General features: G+C 39.6%; 1 protein-coding gene across 1 annotated transcript in view; it reads left to right on the forward strand.

Moving 5' to 3' along the window:
* The window catches only part of NELL1 (neural EGFL like 1), a 964,969-nt gene that overhangs the window by 926,916 nt on the left and 17,860 nt on the right, over positions 1-20,193 (forward strand). Inside the window, exon 16 of the mRNA XM_055416043.2 lies at positions 14,416-14,609. Within this exon, the coding sequence (XP_055272018.2) occupies positions 14,416-14,609 (194 nt within the window). The remainder of the gene's footprint in view (positions 1-14,415; positions 14,610-20,193) is intronic.

Here is a 20,193-nt window from a genome sequence, read left to right on the forward strand (position 1 = left end):
ACAGACTCCAACAATATAAAAACCACTGTTGAAACATCAGGATCGAGCCTCAGTGTTCCCAGTCGCTACTCCGACTTTCCACCTGAAGATTTACAATTCAGTCTCCGGGAGAGTCACCTGCCTTCCTTTCTCAGTTTCTGAGCACTGCGTGGAATTGAATTCCATGTAGTTGTCAGCTTCTTGCTTCTTGAAGTGCTGGGTGAGCAATTGTTTCATTACAGAAATGTGTGGTTTGAATGTCTTAGAGCCAAAGATCTTATCTATGCTACAACACAGACATCAGCATCTACCACGTCTTTGAAATGAATATTGAATTGTTATAGTCTGAGGTTATTCATACTACTGTGAAATATCTACCTGTGGGTTTACGAGCAGAGAATTTTAACTATTGTACCCAAATCCACTAAAGCACTGTCAGCATACGCTTATTCAAAGAGCATGTATTGAGAGGGTCTGCTCTATGCCAGTCCTCATGTTAAGTCTTAGGCACAGCATCAGGAATGAGCAGAGAGGACGTGGGCAGGGCAATTAAATACATAAATTAAAAAAATTAAAACAACAAAAGCTTTATTTCTTTTAAAAGTCCTCTGTAGGTATGGACACATATCTTCTGAGACATCACTCAGCAGTACAGACTAACAGACTCTCTACACATGATGAAGGTGTGCCATCTAGATCCTGGGAATTCATTGATATAACAGGGGAAAAGCACTGGAGGGAGTCTTGCTAAAATTATTTGACCTGAAAGTGACACACATTATGTTTGCTTACAAGCTGTTGGCTGGAAATAGATATACAGCCCAGTCTGAACGCATGATTTCAGGGAAGTATAATCCTCTGTGTGTTAGAAGTAGTAGTAAACCCTACATCTCTATCATATTTCCATACAATATAGAGCTGTTTATCATAGGCAGAAAGAGTGAAGGAAAAATGGCCAACTCCTGTTAGGGATGCAGCATGTGGAGATAGCAATGTATGTGGGAATTTTCACAGAAAATGTGATCTTTTTCACTGGATCTATAGGATGAGAAGGAAGTTTTCCAGGCAAAGTAGATATTAAGGTAAGTATTCCAGGCAGGGATACTAGTCGGATGGGGGACAGGATCATGGAAGGGATCTAATTCTGTTCAAAGGATGGTGAGATTTTCAATATGGATGAAGTCCATGATATATGTGAGCATGTTATAGGTGAGGAAAGGCCAGAAAGGAGCCCTGGAGACAGGTGGAGACCAGGGTATGACGGGGCTGGTATTCTAAGCTAAGGGGTTCAAAGTTTTCAATTCTATTTCATAAATATTAGTGTCTCTAACAGTTGTCTCTAAGACATTTATTTTGTGATGAAAACTCTGATACTTTTTAAGTAGCTCTTTTGAATATAAAATATAACTATGTAAATAGCATATCCCACAGTTTCAAACTCTGTCATACGTGTATCATTGTGCTTATCTGCACCTGTGCAGTTTTGCTCCTCCTGTTCCTTTTGCTTGGAATGTTTTCTGGAAAAGTGAGGCCATCAAAATCAGATGATTTTTTTTATCATGATCATTACCAAGCAGCTCCTGTGTGCTAACATTTGTCCTCTAGTTCTCACAACTCCTCTCCAGGTTTGGTATGATGTCTCACTTTATAGAAGGAGAACGTGAAGAACAGTGGTCTGTTCTCTGCTACACAATGAGTGTGACTTACTAGACTTACTAGAGCAGTTCGTTTTGGGGTTCATATAAATAAAATATAGATTCAAATTCAGTTTTCTGCCAATTCCTAGATATATTACCTTGAAGCAACTCAAACTGGGACATTTTCCTAGTAAAGAACCCTTGAGATAATGAGAGAGTGGTGTGATCTAGTGATCTAATTTCTCTTTGAAAAGACCGAGGCAGGGAAAACAGAAACTTGCTACTGTAATAGTCCAAGCAGTAGAAATGGAAATGAGTGAATCCGTTACATTAAGGGTGGACAGTGAGCATTCGATCTGCCCCAATTAATTGCAATGATTTTTAAAGATGGACCTTGCTTTTGTTGTTTTAGTATTACCTTTTACATTTAGTGTGTGCATGCTCAGCCGCTAAGTCATGTACAACTCTTGAGACCCTTTGGACAATAGCTCCCCAGGCTCCTCTGTCCATGAGAATTTCCAGCCAAGAATAGTGGAGTGGGCTGCCATTTCCTTCTCCCTCCCCATGGATCATACCCATGTCTCCTGCATTGACAGGCAGATTTTTTAGCACTAAGCTACCTGGGAAGCCTTTACATATAATGAGCACCAGTTAATGTTTGGAGGGTCTATGGATTGGCTGCTATGTTGGAGATTTACCATTAGGTCTTTGCAGAAAGTTCATTCTCTGTGGACTTGGGAGTCTGCCATTGTGTGATAATGAGGGATAGGCCTGACCTGAAGTCAAGATGCCTCTATTTGTATCCAAACTCAGAAATTTAGTAGCTCTAAGCTCTAGCCATGTTTCTGTGCTTCTTATAGTGAGGGACAGATATTGCTGACAAAGTACACAAATCTAGAAGAAGAATGTTACTTTACCCATGGTTTGAGGGCAAAATGATTTTTTCTGTCAAAACAATCCTGACTAAATGGCTGGATTGAAAAAATAGCAGGCAATACAGTTTTTAAAACAGAAAACATAAAGCCTCAACTACATTTCAGACCCATATTTTCCGCTTTATGTATGGCCAAGATTCAGAGAAGTGAGTGTTCATTCTCTCCTGTCATGGAGATAAACTTGGTAGAAACATTTAGGAAGCAATAATCATTTGACCCTCTGCTTGGTTCTTTTAAGGAAAAGTGATGGTAGTGCTAACATTCTAAGTTTTGTGAAAAGACAAAGTAGATCCTGATTTGAAAGGATTCTGAAAACTCTAAGGAGTAAAGGTATAAAAATATGACAAATTATTGTTATTATACATAATAAAGGGCTTCCCTGGTGGCTTTATGGTAAAGAATCTACCTGCCAGTGCAGGAGATGTAGGTTCGATCCCTGAGCTGAAAAGATCCCCTGGAGGAGATGGCAACCCACTCCAGTAGTCTTGCCTAGGAAATCCCATGAACAGAGGAGCCTATTAGGGTACAGTCCATGGGGGCATAAAAGAGTTGGATATGACTTGGAGACGCAACAATGACATATAATAAAGTATTGTCATTATACATAATAAAAAGATAGAAATCTGTTTCACAAAGACATGTTAATCATGACAATAAAATGAGTTATGGCTGAAATACTAAAGCATCTACAGGTTCCTAAAAAAGATACATGTAAAGAATTATTCACTGTTTGCCTGCTCCACTAAAATGTAACCTTCCCAGGAGCAGGAATTTTGTCTGTTTTGTTTGCAGTAGTATTCCCAATTCCGAGAATAGTGTGCAGCATATCATATGTACTCAATAAATATTTGTTGAATAAGTGAATTAATAAAAGGACTCTCAGAGAAACCACGTCTATTATTAATGAGAACATTGACCCCTACCTAACTGCTGCTTACTCTGAGGAGCTGAGCTGGACCACAAATGAACTGTAAGAATTCCTTTTGTTTATACTCGAGCAGCCTGAGTCCTGTCAAAGATAAATAAAATCAGACTCAAGTTAAAGTAGCAAGGACAGATTTTAATCAGTAATAAACTATAGCAGTAGGGAAGAGGGTCCACCATGAATTGAACTCAACTTTGATTTGTGCAGAGGGGATTGAGCATTCTAAAAGGAAAATGAGCAAGTCTGAAGAAGAAAAGTAGGGGCTCGAGGAGAATCAAGGCAGTAGAAGTTTATGAAAAGCAGAAAAAGGGTGTTGGTCCATACGAATCTCATCTGGGTCTGTTCGCCAGCTCTTACTGCAATTAGGTCTCTATTCGCTACAGAGACTAGGAGGGGAGACGGGGGCCTGTCTTCATGAAGGTGTTGGCTGGGACAACTGGAAAATCCTTTTGGCAGTCTTGTGCTTCCCCATGAGGGAATTTAAAGGGGCTAGAGTCCTTACTTTAGGGATTTTACCTTGAGCTATTAGAATCTATGCTAGAGTTGATTATTTTTTTTTAACATGGCAGGACAAAATTATCTGTGCTAAGCATCTGCAGTTCATAGGCCCAGGTTGAGGCCTAGTCAAGAAAAGGGCTCTAGTCAGAGGAGCCTGACTAGAGTTTGCTCAAAGAGAGACTCTGTGTGGCTTCCTTTGCTTTTCTTCCGGAAACTATTGTGCTCTTTGTGCAGGTTGGAAAAGAATTTACAGATGCAAGGCAGATCGAGAGGAGAATAAAGTTTATTAGAGTGGGAGACACCGTGAAAACAGTGGGCTGGCTCAAGGGAGAGCTGACCCCTTTTGCGGGCTAGTAGCCAATTTTTATAGCCTCAAGACAGAGAAAATTCCTCCTGGAAGTGTAGCATTAGGTAACTGGTTAGGTGGGTATTTTACCTAATGTGGGGTCAGGGAACTGGCTGGTTTAGATCCAGAGGCTTGTGGCAAAAGTTGCCATGGGGCTTGGTCAGTTAGTTCCAGATATTTTTGTCCAGTGACCTTGTTATAGGGCTTCACAGAAACCAACTTAGTTTTGGCTTTTATGGTTTTGCCTCCTGTAAGGTTAAAAAAAACACAGAACAACAAATTCAAACTAAACAGAACTTGCCTCTCAAAAGTCTAGGGTAGGGTGGGTTTAAGTTGCCTACTGTTTGCTTTATTTTTCCCTTGACTGTCCCAAAAGCCCTCTGGTCTTTCCAGAGAATCGGTTCAGTTCAGTCGCTCAGTCGTGTCCGACTCTCCGCGACCCCATGAATCACAGCACGCCAGGCCTCCCTGTCCATCACCAACTCCCGGAGTTCACCCAAACTCATGTCCACAGAGTCAGTGATGCCATCCAGCCATCTCATTCTCCGTCGTCCCCTTCTCCTCCCGCCCCCAACCTTTCCCAGCATCAGAGTCTTTTCCAGTGAGTCAACTCGTTGCATGAGGTGGCCAAAGTATTATATCCCTTCAAAACAGGAAGCCCAGTCTATTTTTACCAATAAAGTTTATTAGCAGAAGAAATATGAAGAGACAAAGAAGATGCAAGAGAAGGACTCATCCAAGAAAAGACACAGTGACGTTACATTAAGATTTACTTATAGTGCGTTAGTCTTCTCTGTGGATATTGCTCTTCTTGGCATGGTGGCCCAGGCTGTTGTCCTAGCTCAATGTTGTAACTCTTCCTTCACTGGAACAAAGCTTTTAGAAAAGCTTTCACCCCTCCCTGGAAGTCATGCATGCATGCTCAGTTGTGTCTCACTTTTTGTGACCCCGTGGACTGTAGCCCGCCAGGCTCCTGTGCCCATGGGATTTTCCAGGCAAGAATACTGGAGTAGATTGCCATCTCCCCCTCCAGGGGATCTTCCCGACCCAGGGATAGAAGCCATATCTCTTACATCTCCTGCTACCGCTGAGCCACTAGGGAAGACTTCCTAGAAGGCAGGGTCCATAATAAAGAGGGGGTGAAAGGAGAAGTAAGAGACATGGATGGTCTTTGAATTCTTAGGGGCCATAGCCTGAGTCTCTTATTTAGATGAGACCTGGTTAAGAACTGTACTATTGACAATGGGTTTTGACCATTGATTTCTTTGTAAATTGCAGGATGCTTCTGATGGTAAATGAAATTACTTTGTAACCTCTCGGTGCCTATGGCTTTTTCTTGGCATAGAAGAGATAAGAAATTATTTCTCATCTGTCAGCTTTCTTGAGAGAATGATTTGTTAAAGTAGAGAGTTAGTTTTGGTTTTCACCCTGGCTGGATTCCCCATGCATATTTGTCACTAAGGGTAACATTGCCAAGACTTCAATGAAACAGGAAAACCATGCTGTTCCCTTCATTATTTTTGCTCTTCAGCACCTGTTTGCAAATGTTCATTAAGAGAGGCAAGGGATATTTCAATAAACAGTAAATGTCCAAGAAAATGATTTAATTCTAAGAAATCCCCTTTTTTAATCCTGAAACTGGGTTCTTCCATTCATTTCATCCTGTTCTCCATCTGTCACCAGTCATATTCTATGACTGGAGTTTCAAGCTCAGTCCTATGAAGGTGAAAAGTAATCATATAAAAATGAAAAGATCCATATAAAGATGGATAAGAGCATAGAAAGTATTTTACACAAATCCTATACTTTATTAAAGAGAAAACTGAGGCCCCCAAAGGATAAGGTTGTTTGATCAGATTCAAATGTAACACCTGTGTATGCACATTTAAGTAGAGAAAGACAGTCTAAAAGGTGCTGTGGAAAACACAAAGATAAGTAAGACCAGAATATTACTTCTGAATGAATAAGGAAGATAGAAAAGTATGTTCCCAGCTAATCATACAAGATAACATAAAGGACATAAAAGTAAAGGGCATGCAGTTTATTCTTTTCAGTTGAGGGTGAGATTTTTTTAAGGAGATTAAGCTGCACAATGAATATAACAATAGAATGCATACAGACCAGTGTTAGGCATTTTCGTAATCTGTAAAAACATCACTGTTCTGCTGCTGGCATCAAATGCAGCTCTAGCACAACCCTCTCTCCCACCTAGAAGCAGATGTGTAAAAACATATAAATCTAGGGTTGTCAGCATCAATACTGTAGCCTCTCTATGCAGTAAAATTCTCTTTGGTTAGTATATATTTCAATAGTTATAGATTTTTTATTTATTCTCTCCACTGGTCAGAATTGTATTGATTTTAAACAGATGTAATCACTAGTTAAAGAAGCATGACTTGTTCATGGCAGAAAGCAGGCTGCCCTGGTTAATTTAGAAGGTTACTCTGCTTGTATTCTACTGTTGTTTTCCTACCTAGAAGGAACTGTTTTCTTCATCTGCAGTAAAACACCCAAATTTGTACACTCTGTAAAAAAAAAACAACATGTAGTCAGTGACCATGGGAAGTTTATAGAGTGTCAGAAAACTATATTCTTTTGATATTAGTCACCTAATACAACCCATTTTTGATTAGGGCTCAGAAAGAACTTGGAGTGCTAGCTTTTCTGGGTTTGGCTGGCCAAAGTACTGATCAAATCCATGAGAATTTATGTGAGAATTCAAGTAGAAATCCCTCAGTAAACAGATGAAGTTGTGAGCTGGCTACATAGTAAGAGCTCAGGTTTATTAGGCTAGTGGAATCCATGAGATAAACTCCAGGAGAGAAAAAAAACAAAAACAAGAACAACAATAGCAGCTAGTCATTTCTGAACTAAATGGTAAGCATTGTATTACGTTCTTACTCAAATTACCAGATTATCCCAGGGTGTATTTTTTTACCCACACTTTTCAAATGATGAGACCAAGGCTCAGAAATGTTAGGTAAATTTTCCAGGTGTTGGGTAAATAAATTGTAGGGATGGGAGTGGGGTGTAGTTGGCTTAAGTGTCCCCATTTGCCTAGAACTTTCCCAGTTTGATCACCAAAAGTCACCTATCTCAGAGACACCGTCCACCCCCAGTCCCAAGCAAACTGGGGACAACAGATCATGTTAACGTGCACCCACTGATGCTGAATTTCAAAGCTTAAGCTTTAAATTGGTATCTTATACTGCTTCCAGTATAAGAGAAAGAGAAAGAGAACCAATGATCAGAGATGGGACTTTGGAAAATGGTAATAACTTTAAAAATGGGGAAAGACTGTAAGGTTCATACTTACAGACCTGAGTCTGTATCCTTTGCCCATTTTATCCCCAGTCTCTAATACTATGTCTAGGACAGAGAAGATACTCAACGAATATGTGTGATTAGTTGAATGAGTAACAACTGATCATTAGTGATTGGATGAATGAAGAGGTAAGAGGATGAAGAGGGCAACATCATATCCCACAAGGATCAAGTAGAGAGCTCATATTAAAATAATCAATGACAATATTTAAGGAAAGAGCAATGCTTTTGCAAACGAATGATCATGGGAACCTTCAGGTTTAGGCTTTGAAGAGGTTCACATGGAAGCTTGCTACTGGTTGTAAACACTAGGAATAAGACCCGGATTTAGAAAAGAGGGAGTCACCACAAGATGTTCTTTTCTTCTCCTCATAGAGTCAGCTCAGTTAAAGGAAAAGAAGGAGACGCATTAGGGAATAAAGCAGTTACACTCTGAGCAATAAGAAACACCACAGTGACAGTTTTTTCCCTATCTCAAGAAAGGCTAGAGGCTGGAACTATAAAGATTGAAGAGTTAATGCTGGAGGGACATCGAAATTTCTTCTTAAGAGTCACATGATAGAATCTCAAATAGGCAAAATTGTAGTTCACTGATTTCTTCGTTCTGTCTTTACATTTCAGGCTGAACACCTCATGTTCCATTCAACTGAGATGAGTTTGAGCCCATTGCTATGCTGGTGTATCTCTTCTGATGTGTCCTGAGTGTGTCAGCCCCACTCTTAAAAGTCTGAGGTCTATGGGGAACATGTTAGCAAAGTATGATGTGATTGGCACACACCGAACATGGCTGTCACTTCTCTTGTCTGGGCCTGAATCTTCCTATGCTTAAATCTCATTAGCCTTATATTTTGCAAGCCATCTTAGACCTCAGATTTCCTCAGTTTTCTTTCCTTATTTTGCTGATGTGCAGTGTTTACATTTTGCCCTGTAGCTTTCTCTCTGCCACTGCAAGAGAAGCAATGCGGCTTTAGCTGTGGGAGAGGCTTCTGCGCTCTATCTGGTCTATCACTAATAAACCCTCAAGCTCTGTTCCCATTTCCAAACTACTAATGTCTGGTAATGATTTCCAAGTCAGAACACACACAGCTGGATATTCAAACCCCAGGTTAAATTTTGTTTTCTGACACATCACCTGTTTGGAGTTTGAAAGTAAGTCTAAATGTGTTGCAGAAGTTATTCAAGGAAGAAGACGGGATAATGACAAAGGTCATTCCTCTGACTTAATGCTACCAAACCAGTGGAAAAAATATTTCCCTTGATCTCTGAAATCAACTTGTAGAAGTTTCAGCTCCTGAGGCAGGTACCATTACAGTTATACTATTAAAACTTCCACAGAGCCTTTTATGGAAAGCTAGGAAAATTGTTTGGGGCTAGATTAGGATTGGTTTGACTGCTCCTGATATAAACGTCTCTGAATAGTTTTTTTTTTTGTTCCTTCAAGTGCAAGTAACATAAGAACCTCAAATTGAAGAACAAAGCAGACTGTCTAGGCACAACTAGATTTTTTAGAGCAAAATTGAGTACAATAATAACAACTTTCAGAAATTGTGAAATTGCCAATGCAGGAAAATTAGTTCTAATGTAAGCTTAGCCATGGGATTTTATTGAAAATGTTCTCATACTAGCTTTCAGTTCAGTTCAGTCGCTCAGTCGTGTCTGACTCTTTGTGACCCCATGAATCAAAGCACCCCAGGCCTCCCTGTCTATCCCCAACTCCCGGAGTCCACCCAAACCCATGTCCCTCAAGTCGGTGATGCCATCCAACCATCTCATCCTCTGTCGTCCCCTTCTCCTCCTGCCCTCAATCTTTCCCAGCATCAGGGTCTTTTCAAATGAGTCAGCTCTTCGCATCAGGTGGCCAAAGAATTGGAGTTTCAGCATGGAGCATTTTAAATAATGAATTTACAGGGAGAAACAAAAGGAAAGCACAGACAGAGATTACTTAGAATAAGAAAAAAAAAAGTACATTTTAATGATTATAGATTCGTGTATGGAATATTTTGCCTGATTTTTGTTTCGTTGCCTCTTTGTCATTGGAGGCCTGTCTGATGATTTGGGTAAGTATCATGGGTGACTGTCTTTGTGTTTGATCAGCAGAGAACAACAGTTGCAATATGTAAATAGGGTGCCTCTTTCCTTTGGATGCCTTGGGATATGTATAATAGATTAAGTTGGCTTTGTGCAGAGCAAACAGGTCTGTATTACCAAGAATATGAATAATGTCAGTTTCCATAATTGCTAACATCTGGCTTTCCATAAATCTGTTAAATTGCATGGAAGCAGAATTAGATTTCTGTGTCATAAGTAAAGCAATTACATGGAACTCTGTAGGCGATATGGTCCTATATTCAACTGTGAAATCCTTTCTTTCTGGAGCAGCAAAAGCAAATCCAGGTTTTGTACCCTGTTTTTATTGTGCACCCCTAGGTGTGTTCATCTTTTTGCTCAGGTTTCTTAATTTATGAGAGGAAAACTCTGCCAAATATGTTTGAAACTTTCTTAAATGCAAAATAACCAAATGTTAAAAAAGCATGTGCTAGCCGGGCATTAATTGCCAATTTAGAGAGTATTTTTGAGGTGACGATAAGTTAAACATCCTTTTGTTGCCATTGTAGATCTGTTGAAATTAATCTTCCAGACAGTTCGTAGGATGATTTGTTGATGGGTCTTTCTCTGCCATTGTTCCCTTAAGCATTTGACAGGAAACTGGGATATGGAGGGAAGAGGAAAGGTGGCTTTCCTATTTCAGTGTGGTTACTGCTTTCTGCATTACTGTATTTTGAACTAGACCCAAGAGCTTTCCCATATGAAAAGTCAACAATAAGATGTGTTTCCTGAAGAGAAGGGTTGTGGTTATGCCTCAGGCTTACTGAACACCCCAAACTAACTTTTGGCAAAGCCGTCTTTTATAGTTGTATTAGTCTGTAAAATTCCTGGATTTAGGTAAGTTAAATGGGCTTCCCAGGTGGTGCAGTGGTAAAGAATTCAACTGCCAATGTAGGAAATGCAGGTTCGATCCCTGTGTTGTAAAGATCCCCTGGAGGAGGAAATGGCAACCCATTCCAGTATTCTTGCTTGGAAGTTAAATAAATACATTGCACATCCAAAGTGTATTCTTTGGCACTTTGTAATGAGAAAAAGGAAAAAGATTTAGTTCTTGCCCTCAATGAGCTCACCATCTACCTATGGAGCCATGGATATATTAAACATATAACTCCCAAGAGATGAATGCAAGGATACAGAGCAAGGTACAGAGAAACTAAAACGCCAGTAGTGACCGTCTTGCAGAATGAGGGATGGTGATGCTTGGTCTTGATTTTGAAGAATGCATGGGAGTAAAGATAGCACACAGGAAAGGGGAAAGTTACCTTTTCAGTTAATTCACACCCCACCCATTCCATGTGCGCTCAGAAACAGAGATCAGGTCGGGCAGAGGAGGACTCCCATCATTAGAAAAGGCATGCTCCAAGGCACAGGCAGAGGAAACATCTTGGCCTGTTTGTGGGTCACCCATTGCTTTGGAAGAGAAAGGGGAAGAGACAGAAGGTGACAACTGAAGTGCCAAATCAAGGCTTAAGTGTATGCAAGGAGACTGAATGTTCTATTAGAAGCATCAGAGATCCACGGAAGAATGACATGAACAGGTTTGCTTTGTAATACAACACCCCTACCCTGTAGAGGTATTTACAGCAGTGATTCTCCTCTGGCTGAACAGAGCCCAGATGTCTAGATCCTAAACTATACCAATTGAGCCCATTTCTAGTGGTGAGCCACCACGAGAAAACATCAGTACTTTTTAAAAGCTCTCCAACTATTTATATTTTTCCCACAATAAAAAAAAAATCACTGAATTAGAGTGAAAAGTAGCTGGAGCCAGTATAGACCAGCTAGGAGGCTAATGCAATAGTCCTGGTGAGAAATATGAAAATCAGAATTGAGTTCAAAGAAACCTGAGTTTTATTTTTATGATTATATAAATGATGAGCCACCTAGCCAGCTAGCTAGCTATCATCAATTTACTCTTTATCTGTATCTCCAGACATACAAACCAGATTATAAATGTGATGAGAGAAGTATAAGACACTGTTTTGTTACTTTCAGCAAAAATACAGGAATGAGAGTAATGCAAAAAATACCACTTTAGTATTGTTCCAAGATAGCATATACCTAAACAATAAACCATGTACCACTAACTGTCATTGCAATAAGTGTTCAGAGAGGGTGAATAATCACTCTAAACTGTAATCATATTGGCAGACACTTAACTGAGGAAGTAGGGCTTGAAGTTGGTCTTAATCATTTATATTCATTAAATAAACAAATATTTTTGAGTACTTATTATGTTATCTATGTTTTTTACCTTCTAAAGACTATAGAGTAGGTGGGTATGGTTTTATACAGTTGATAACTGAAGATCAGAAAGACTAAATAATATGACCAAGGATACACAGTGTAATGTACAAAATGACCGGTACATAATAAGCACCAATTAATTGGAAGAGTTTGGTTTCAAACATGTGACCTGACTTCTGCATTCATGGCTACTTTTTGTTGGGAAGGATTAGAGGAAAAAGACCGGGAAGATGAGCTAGGCTTCTAGGCAGGAGCACCATAGGGTCATACGTGTACCCCGGAGTAATGAAGAAGTAATTAAGGTCTGATGTAGTTGCCTTGGAATCTAGATAACATAATTTAGGATCATTTCCACAGATGTCAAAGGAGAAATAATTATTCATTAAGTCAATGTTTTGACTGAGGCTACAATTGGTAGAACAAAGATAAAAAATAAATCTTATAATGAACTAGTTTCTAGAAATGTTATTGGAATTCCTTAACATCTTCAATTTTGTACTGTGGCTATAAAGCCAAGTTTTATACCAATATAGTGCATATAGTCAGTAAGGGAAGATAGGTCACTGTTTCTCATTGTTATTAAAGTCACTGTAGTTTTAAAATTATAGCAAACTAATTATACCATATCCTCTGAATTTCAACTGAAAATGCTGGAAAGGGAACAGACAAGATTTTATCCTTGAAAAAGAATTGCAATATCTAGAGGGCAAATTAGTTGAAAGCAGATAAAACCACAGACTATTCTAGCATGCTTAAAGAAGACTTTAGGAATTGAGTTGGCACAGTTTAGTGGAAAGAACTGTAGTATACCTTTTGAAAGACCCAACACAGTCTTTGGTCTAACAGATACCAGCTGTGTGACCACTGAGCCATCTCTGTAACTTAGTTCTTCTTTTGTAGACTGAAAATAACTATTTCCATCCTGCAATTATATGACATGACTTGTGAAAAAAGAACTCAAAAACTTTTACACACACGCACACACTCACACATAAAATAATAGCAGTAAAATTGATTTTATGTCTCTGAGCATATTTTTGAGTACTTAAGGGGGAAATGCCACTTATAATTATTTTTTTTGTGTTCAACTTAGTTCCATAATTCTTAAAAAAAATGCCTACAATTAAGATGGATTTTAGTGTGAAGAGTAAGTTAATTTATGCTGTTATTCTCACCTACAGGAGTCAAACCTACCAACTAGTAGCCTACCACCAGTTTTATATATCCTGCTGTGTTCCTCCTCATCACTTTCATGAGGACAGTGTCTTTAAGTCACTGTCAACATTTATAGCACCGGTGTGCAAAAAAACCCTGGTGCAGAGCAGACTTTTGGTAAAAATATGTTGAAATCAACATTGTCATCTGAAAGATATTTGAAGGGCTTGGCAGTAGATTAATCAATGGAGAAAACAAATGACCTGACAGACAAATGGCTAATGTTTTCAAATACAAATACTTTAGACTGTCATATGAAAAATCAAGTAGACTTTCCTTGAGTGATTTCAGAACTGGTACCTAAGTAGAAGTTACTAAATAATATATTTTATTTCAAGTTAATGAAAACATTTCTGAAAGAGTTATTCAAAGATGGAATTTGCTGGCTTGTGAAGGAATAGGTTCAGGAAAAGGACTCCAACCAGGGATGTAGAGCTATCTGTTTGAGATGCTAAGGTCACCAGAGCTCTGAATGTCAAGGAGGGCTACTGGATTTATGTTTTTCTTCCATACTCGACTGTCAATGAGAAACAGCAAAATATATGGTGTCTTTCATCAGAATTCATGCCATACCTCAACTGCAGCTTCAAGATGTTTTCTTGTGTGAGCAAAATTGCTGCTAGTCATTAAGGTGGTGAGTTTTTGATTAGGCAAGGCATCCTCTAAGAATTATTTCCTTTTCTTTCAACACTGGCCCCAGGATCTGGGGGCAGTCTAATTGGCTCAGGATTGTCCTCATTGCTCACGGGTTCCTACTCGGTGGCTCATCTATTCACACCTTTTCTAAACGACCCAGATCTCAATGGGGTGTCTCCACACTGTTAATGAATTAGCCATATTTATTGCCTGTGGATGAGGATCTCCTAAAACCAGTTCAGGGTTGCTATTGAATAATTCAGTAATTAGAGTCTGACAGCTATGAGTTTGAGTCCCAGACTGGCCACTTATTAGCTATATGATGGTGGGCATGCTATTTAACTTACAGGAGCCTCAGCTCCATCCTTTCCCAATTAGAGATAACAACAGATTGTCCTACACAGAGTTACTTTGCAGAGTAAAGGAGATAAGGCATGTGAACAGCTTGGCACAGTACTTGACACAAAGCAAACACTAAGTGATGTTAACTCGTGCTAAGTCAGTGATTATGACTTTCTAATAATCATCTTGGCTAGAGTCTAAAGCTCCCTGCTTTCTCTGTTGCAGACATTGATGAATGTGCCTTAAGAACCCATACCTGTTGGAATGATTCTGCCTGCATCAACCTGGCAGGGGGCTTCGACTGCCTCTGTCCCTCCGGGCCCTCCTGCTCTGGTGACTGCCCCCATGAAGGAGGGCTGAAGCGCAACGGGCAGGTGTGGACTCTGAGAGAAGACAGGTGTTCCGTCTGTTCCTGCAAGGTGAGGCTGGTGTGGTGCAGTGGAAACTGTCACTGTTCTTTCTTTCCCCCTCTGCTCTCCCATCTGTTTCCACCCGTTTGTTGATTCATAAGTCTCCTGTGGTTCCTGAAAAGGGTTCAGTTCTAATCCCCAGTACAGCTAATGATGATGCTGGGTGGCAGGCAGACTTGCTGGGAATGAGGTGAGGTGTAGGGCTTGCAAAGAGACTGCTGAACACAGCAGGAGCAGGACAGAGAAGCCAGTGAGTCCCTACTGAGAGCCGGCAGTGCCTTTAAGGTTGGCTGGGTGAGAGCTTTAATGAGCCCTCATCTCCTACTTTTACGGTCTTGCCGATTAAAACTTCTCTTTCCGCGAAATGATCACCTGCATGAACTTGCTCACTCTTCTGGTGACATAAAGCAAGGCTCAGAGGCTTGTAGGGCCAGAGATAGGTGAACCTCTGACACATTGTGAACGCATGACAATGATAGGATGAGGCTGTCTGGTAAATGATGTCTTTTTGTGGTGCTCAGTGCTGGGTAATTCCTTACATTAAGTTGTCTGGAAGTGAGTCTAATGCTTATGAAAATAAAATTCTGTCATCGACTAGTTTTGCTTTATGCTTTGCAAAATGGGCCTATTAAAGTGTTTGATTCCCTTGTGCTTTATTTCCTCTTTTGTTGATCTTGCCTATTCAGTTTCCTTTGATATTACGTTTTCTGTAGCTCTTACATTGTATTTTTATGTCTGTTTGGATGAGACTGTTTAATCTTTGGCTTTATGGGCATGGGAACTGTGAGAAGTTACTTAGAAGCTTTGTAGAGAGCTGGTCTCCTGATAAACTCAGCATGCTCCCTGGAAACAGAGTAGAAATGAACCTTGAAAAGTCATCCAATTCATTCACCTGCCTTCAAGTCTGTCACACCTCCAGACCTGGAGGCACATATTTAGAAAAGCTGTATTACTAAGTGTTTAGATCACTGTTCCATAACGGCCATTCTTCCTTGTATATAAACAACTTTGTTGTTGTTTAGTAGCTAGGTCATGTCCAACTCTTTAAGACCCCATGGACTGTAGTCTACCAGGCTCCTCTGTCCATGGGATTTTTCCCAGCAAGAATACTGGAGTGGGTTTTCATTTCCTTCTCCAGCAGGAAGAAGAACTAAACCTAGTTCCCCATACTTAGGCTTAGGTCCATTGCTCCCAGTCATTAAGTACCTCCTATATGCCAAGCTTCCTATAATTTTTTTATTAGTCATGAGAAGGCAATGGCAAGCCACTCCAGTACTCTTGCCTAGAAAATCCCATGGATGGAGGAGCCTGTAGGCTGCAGTCCGTGGGGTCGCTAAGGGTCGGACACGACTGAGCGACTTCACTTTCACTTTTCACTTTCCACTTTCACACATTGGAGAAGGAAATGGCAACCCACTCCGGTGTTCTTGCCTGGAGAATCCCAGGGACGGGGGAGCCTGGTGGGCTTCCGTCTATGGGGTCACACAGAGTCGGACACGACTGAAGTGACTTAGCAGCAGCAGCAGCATTGTTCAATAGGTTACAAATACTTTTAGTGTGTTATATTTGTCTTTTTTTCCTAGCTCAAAGATTTATTTTAATCAAAATCTGTAATCTTTTTTTCAGCTTTTTGTTTTATATTGGAGTATAGCTGATTAACAATATTGTGATAGTTTCAAGTGAACAGCAAAAGAACTCAGCCATACATGTATCCTTTCTCCCTTAAACTCCCATCCTATCCAGGCTGCCACATAACATTGAGCAGAGTTCCCTGTGCTATATAGTGTGTCATTATCGGTTATTTATTTTAAATATGCCATTATGTACATATTGATCCTAAGCTCCCTAATATCCCTTTCCATGACCCTTCTATTCATTCTCTAAGTCTGTGGGTCTGTTTCTGTTTTGTAAATAAGTTCATATGTATCATTTCTTTTTAGATCCCACGTATAAGGGATAGCATATGATATTTCTCTTTGTCTGATTTACTTCACTTGGTATGATAATCTCTAGGTCCACTCATGTAGCTGCAGATAGCATTATTTCATTCTTTTTAATGGCTGAGTCATACTCCATTGTATGTAAGTACCACATCTTTTTTATTCATTCCTCTGTCAAGGGACATTTCACTCCAAGCATCCTATAATTTACAAACAGCATCCCATTTAATACAGCATGACTCTGAAAGACAAAGAAACTGAGTTTCTAAGTTTCAGGGCAAGTAATGTGCACTTAATATCACAAGATATAAATTTGTAAGCTGGGATTTGAAGTTTACTTGTTTGTCCAAATCTTAGTTTTCTCATTTTGCTACATGTCCTGTAACTCTCTATATGACATCTGCTGATATTTATAAAACCAATTTAGTAATCAGTCAACCCAACTGGATTGAGCTCAATGCTCAACTCACTACTATTTTAATTACTATGTAAGGAGATTCCCTCAAGCAGTCTTCAGGTTATTAAGCACAATATTTAAGTATGTGGCACTGACTCAGAGCAAAAGTTTTTGAGACAGAAAAGACTGTGCGTTAGAGTGGCTGAGAAAGGTTTATGGGAGAGGTTGGCAATTAGGTCTCCATTCAGCCAGCAAAATGAAGATGAATTCTATTGTAGAAAATTATTACTTTACCAAACCTTTGTGGAGGCTCACAACCTGGCCCTGTACTATTTTTAAAGCTTTCTATGTCCCTGATACCTAGAACAGGCAAGGGATTTTAGTTGAGTCTTGACCAATATGAAACCAAAATTTATTTTTCAGTTGTTGTTTTATTAAAGTCCATGATAAAGCAGGGCATTTACCAATCATTAAAATTTTTCCAAAACCTCATTTATTGGCTGTGCTAAGAATCCAACAGACTGAGTTGATTTATGCTGCTCTGACTCCTAAAGTATCTCTGACAACTTCTGGGAATTAGACTGGCATTGCCACAGGAAAGTAACAAACCCTGTCATCTTATTTTGTTAATATAATGTATCTCCACTATCCCTCCTTTATGAATAAAGTACTGAGCAGAGTTTGTTACATAAGTCTTTTAAAAAAGCAAAATTACCCATGAATAGCACAGCTTGCAAGAGGTTGTAGAAGGAAAGGAGATCTGGCTTTAGGAGCTCAAGAAGCCTGAATCAAATTCTGTAGATCATCTTCAAAAAAATGAACTTATTTATAATCCCCTTTGTTTCCACTATTTTCAGTTGTAAGTATTCTATTCTGATTTGATAAGAAATATTTCTAGTACTTAAGCATGTAATTAAACTATCATTATGACATCATCTTAGAGGCTAAGAAGTAAAATCAAGGTTAAGTTATGAAATGCTGGCTTTTTAATCATACTCTGGATGTTTCCAATTCAAATATAAACAAATCACACAAGCAGAATCACAAAAGCCAACCACAGGTCAAGGCATACTGTTGAAAGAAGCAAGGTCAGAGTTCTTTCATCCTTGAGAATCAGTACATCAGGTTAACTAATGTTTCATGTCAATTGAAAAAGAGGCCTTGAAACATATCCACAGCTGAGTGGAGTTCAGTAATAAAGCTGGGCTAGCAGAAGTGGATGCGGATTCTCTTTAGGTGAAATGTCCCTCCTTGACAGTGACAATGCTCGTGTTCACCTTAAGACCACTATGTTGATTAGGCACAGAATAATTGCCTAATTTTGGGGGATGCATGATCCTCCCGATCACAGAAACCCAGAATGAAAAATGGTTCTCTCTTTAGCCTTCATCCCTAAATATTAAATTATAGCCCAATTTCTTTTCATAGATATCCATTTGTGGCTTTTCCTTTCACAGATTTGTCATGGGCCTTATGGAGATACCTTTTATTTTCTATCTGCAATATGTGGGAAGATAGAGAGGTATCAAGTTTATTAGTTTCCAGAAAACGTAGCATTTTACTATGAATGGTTACATTTATATTGATGATAATGGAGATGAGTGAGGAAATGGATACACAATGAACCACCTGTCATGCTGTGGTAGAGTCATGAACAATTTATTTGTTGTGGGAACTGAGGAAAAAAGTATGCTCTATTCTGTTAGAATGAAGAAAGGAATGGGGAATGACTTCACAGAGTAGGTGACCTTTGAATACACTCTTAAAGGATGGCAAATGTATTCAAGTAGAGATGTGGGGAAAGTAAATTCCAAATAGAAGGAAAAGCAAGAACAAAGAAGCAGAAGCATAGCAATATATATTAAAGGAAATATAAAGTGAATGACGAGATTAGACTATCAGGAGCAAGAAGAGTGTGGGAAGGCTATAAGAGGACATGAGCCTGGAGATAAAGGATGGGGATGCAGTCAGGCTTTGGAATTTAGACTGTATCCTGTGAGCAGCTGAGGATCATGAGAGATTTTTTTCATTTAGTATTGATATGGCCTAATCGTAGTCTGATTAATAGCATGATGGACATACTGGGGAGATCAAAGCTAAATGCAGAGATACTACTTAGACTGAAGTAAAGGTTTGGGAAACTAAAGGTGAGAATCTGAAAGAGCAATAGAGAGGTAAGATCACAGGGTAAGTAACACAGAAGTAAAATGATGGTCCTGATCAATTATGTCCCTCAGCCACTGTGGCATTGTATGTCCTTATAGGTGAAAAAGAAACTTCAGAGTGGTGGTTGTAAACTTAGCTGCAGATTTTCCTGGATAAAAGGAATTGAGGTGTCAGTGACAAGTAGAGACAGGATTTAAGTTACTCCCATACCCAAACCCTTACCTACTGCTACTACTGTCATTAGTTCAGTTCAGTTGCTCAGTTGTGTCTGACTCTTTGCAACCCCATGGACTGCAAAATGCCACACACCCCTGTCCATGACCAACTCCTTGAGATTACTCAAACTCATGTCCATTGAGCTGGTAAGGAATCCAACCATGTCATCCTCTGTCATCCCCTTCTCCTCCTCCTGCAATCTTTCCCAGCATCAGTGCCTTTACCAATGAGTCAGTCCTTCACATCAGGTAGCCAAAGTATTGGAGTTTCAGCTTCAGCATCAGTCCTTCCAATGAATATTCAGCACTGATCTCCTTTAGGATGGACAGGTTGGATCTCCTTGCAGTCCAAGGGACACTCAGAGTCATCTCCAACACCACAGTTCAAAGGCATCAATTCTTTGGCACTCAGCTTTGTTTCTAGTCCAACTCTCACATCCATACATGACTACTGGAAAAACCATAGCTTTGACTCAATGGATCTTTGTTGGCAAAGTAATGTCTCTGCATTTTAATATACTCTCTACATTGGTCATAGCTTTTCTTCCAAGGAGAAAGCATCTTTTAATTTCATGGCTGCAATCACAATCTGCAGTGATTTTGGAGACCGAGAAAATATTGTGTCCACTGTTTCCCCATCTATTTGCCATGAAGTGATGGGACCAGATGCCATGATCTTAGTTTTCTGAATGTTGAGCTTCAAGCCAACTTTTTCACTCTCCTCTTCTACTTTCATCAAGAGGCTCTTAGTTCTTCTTTGCTTTATGCAATAAAGGTGGTGTCATCTGCATATCTGTGGTTATTGATATTTCTCCCGGCAATCATGATTCCAGCTTGTGCTTCTTCCAGCCCAGCATTCCTCATGATGTTCTCTG

The sequence above is a fragment of the Moschus berezovskii genome, chromosome 25 (assembly GCF_049115385.1).
Source record: "Moschus berezovskii isolate FMDL1 chromosome 25, NW_MosBer_1.0, whole genome shotgun sequence".
Classification (NCBI taxonomy): Eukaryota; Metazoa; Chordata; class Mammalia; order Artiodactyla; family Moschidae; genus Moschus; species Moschus berezovskii.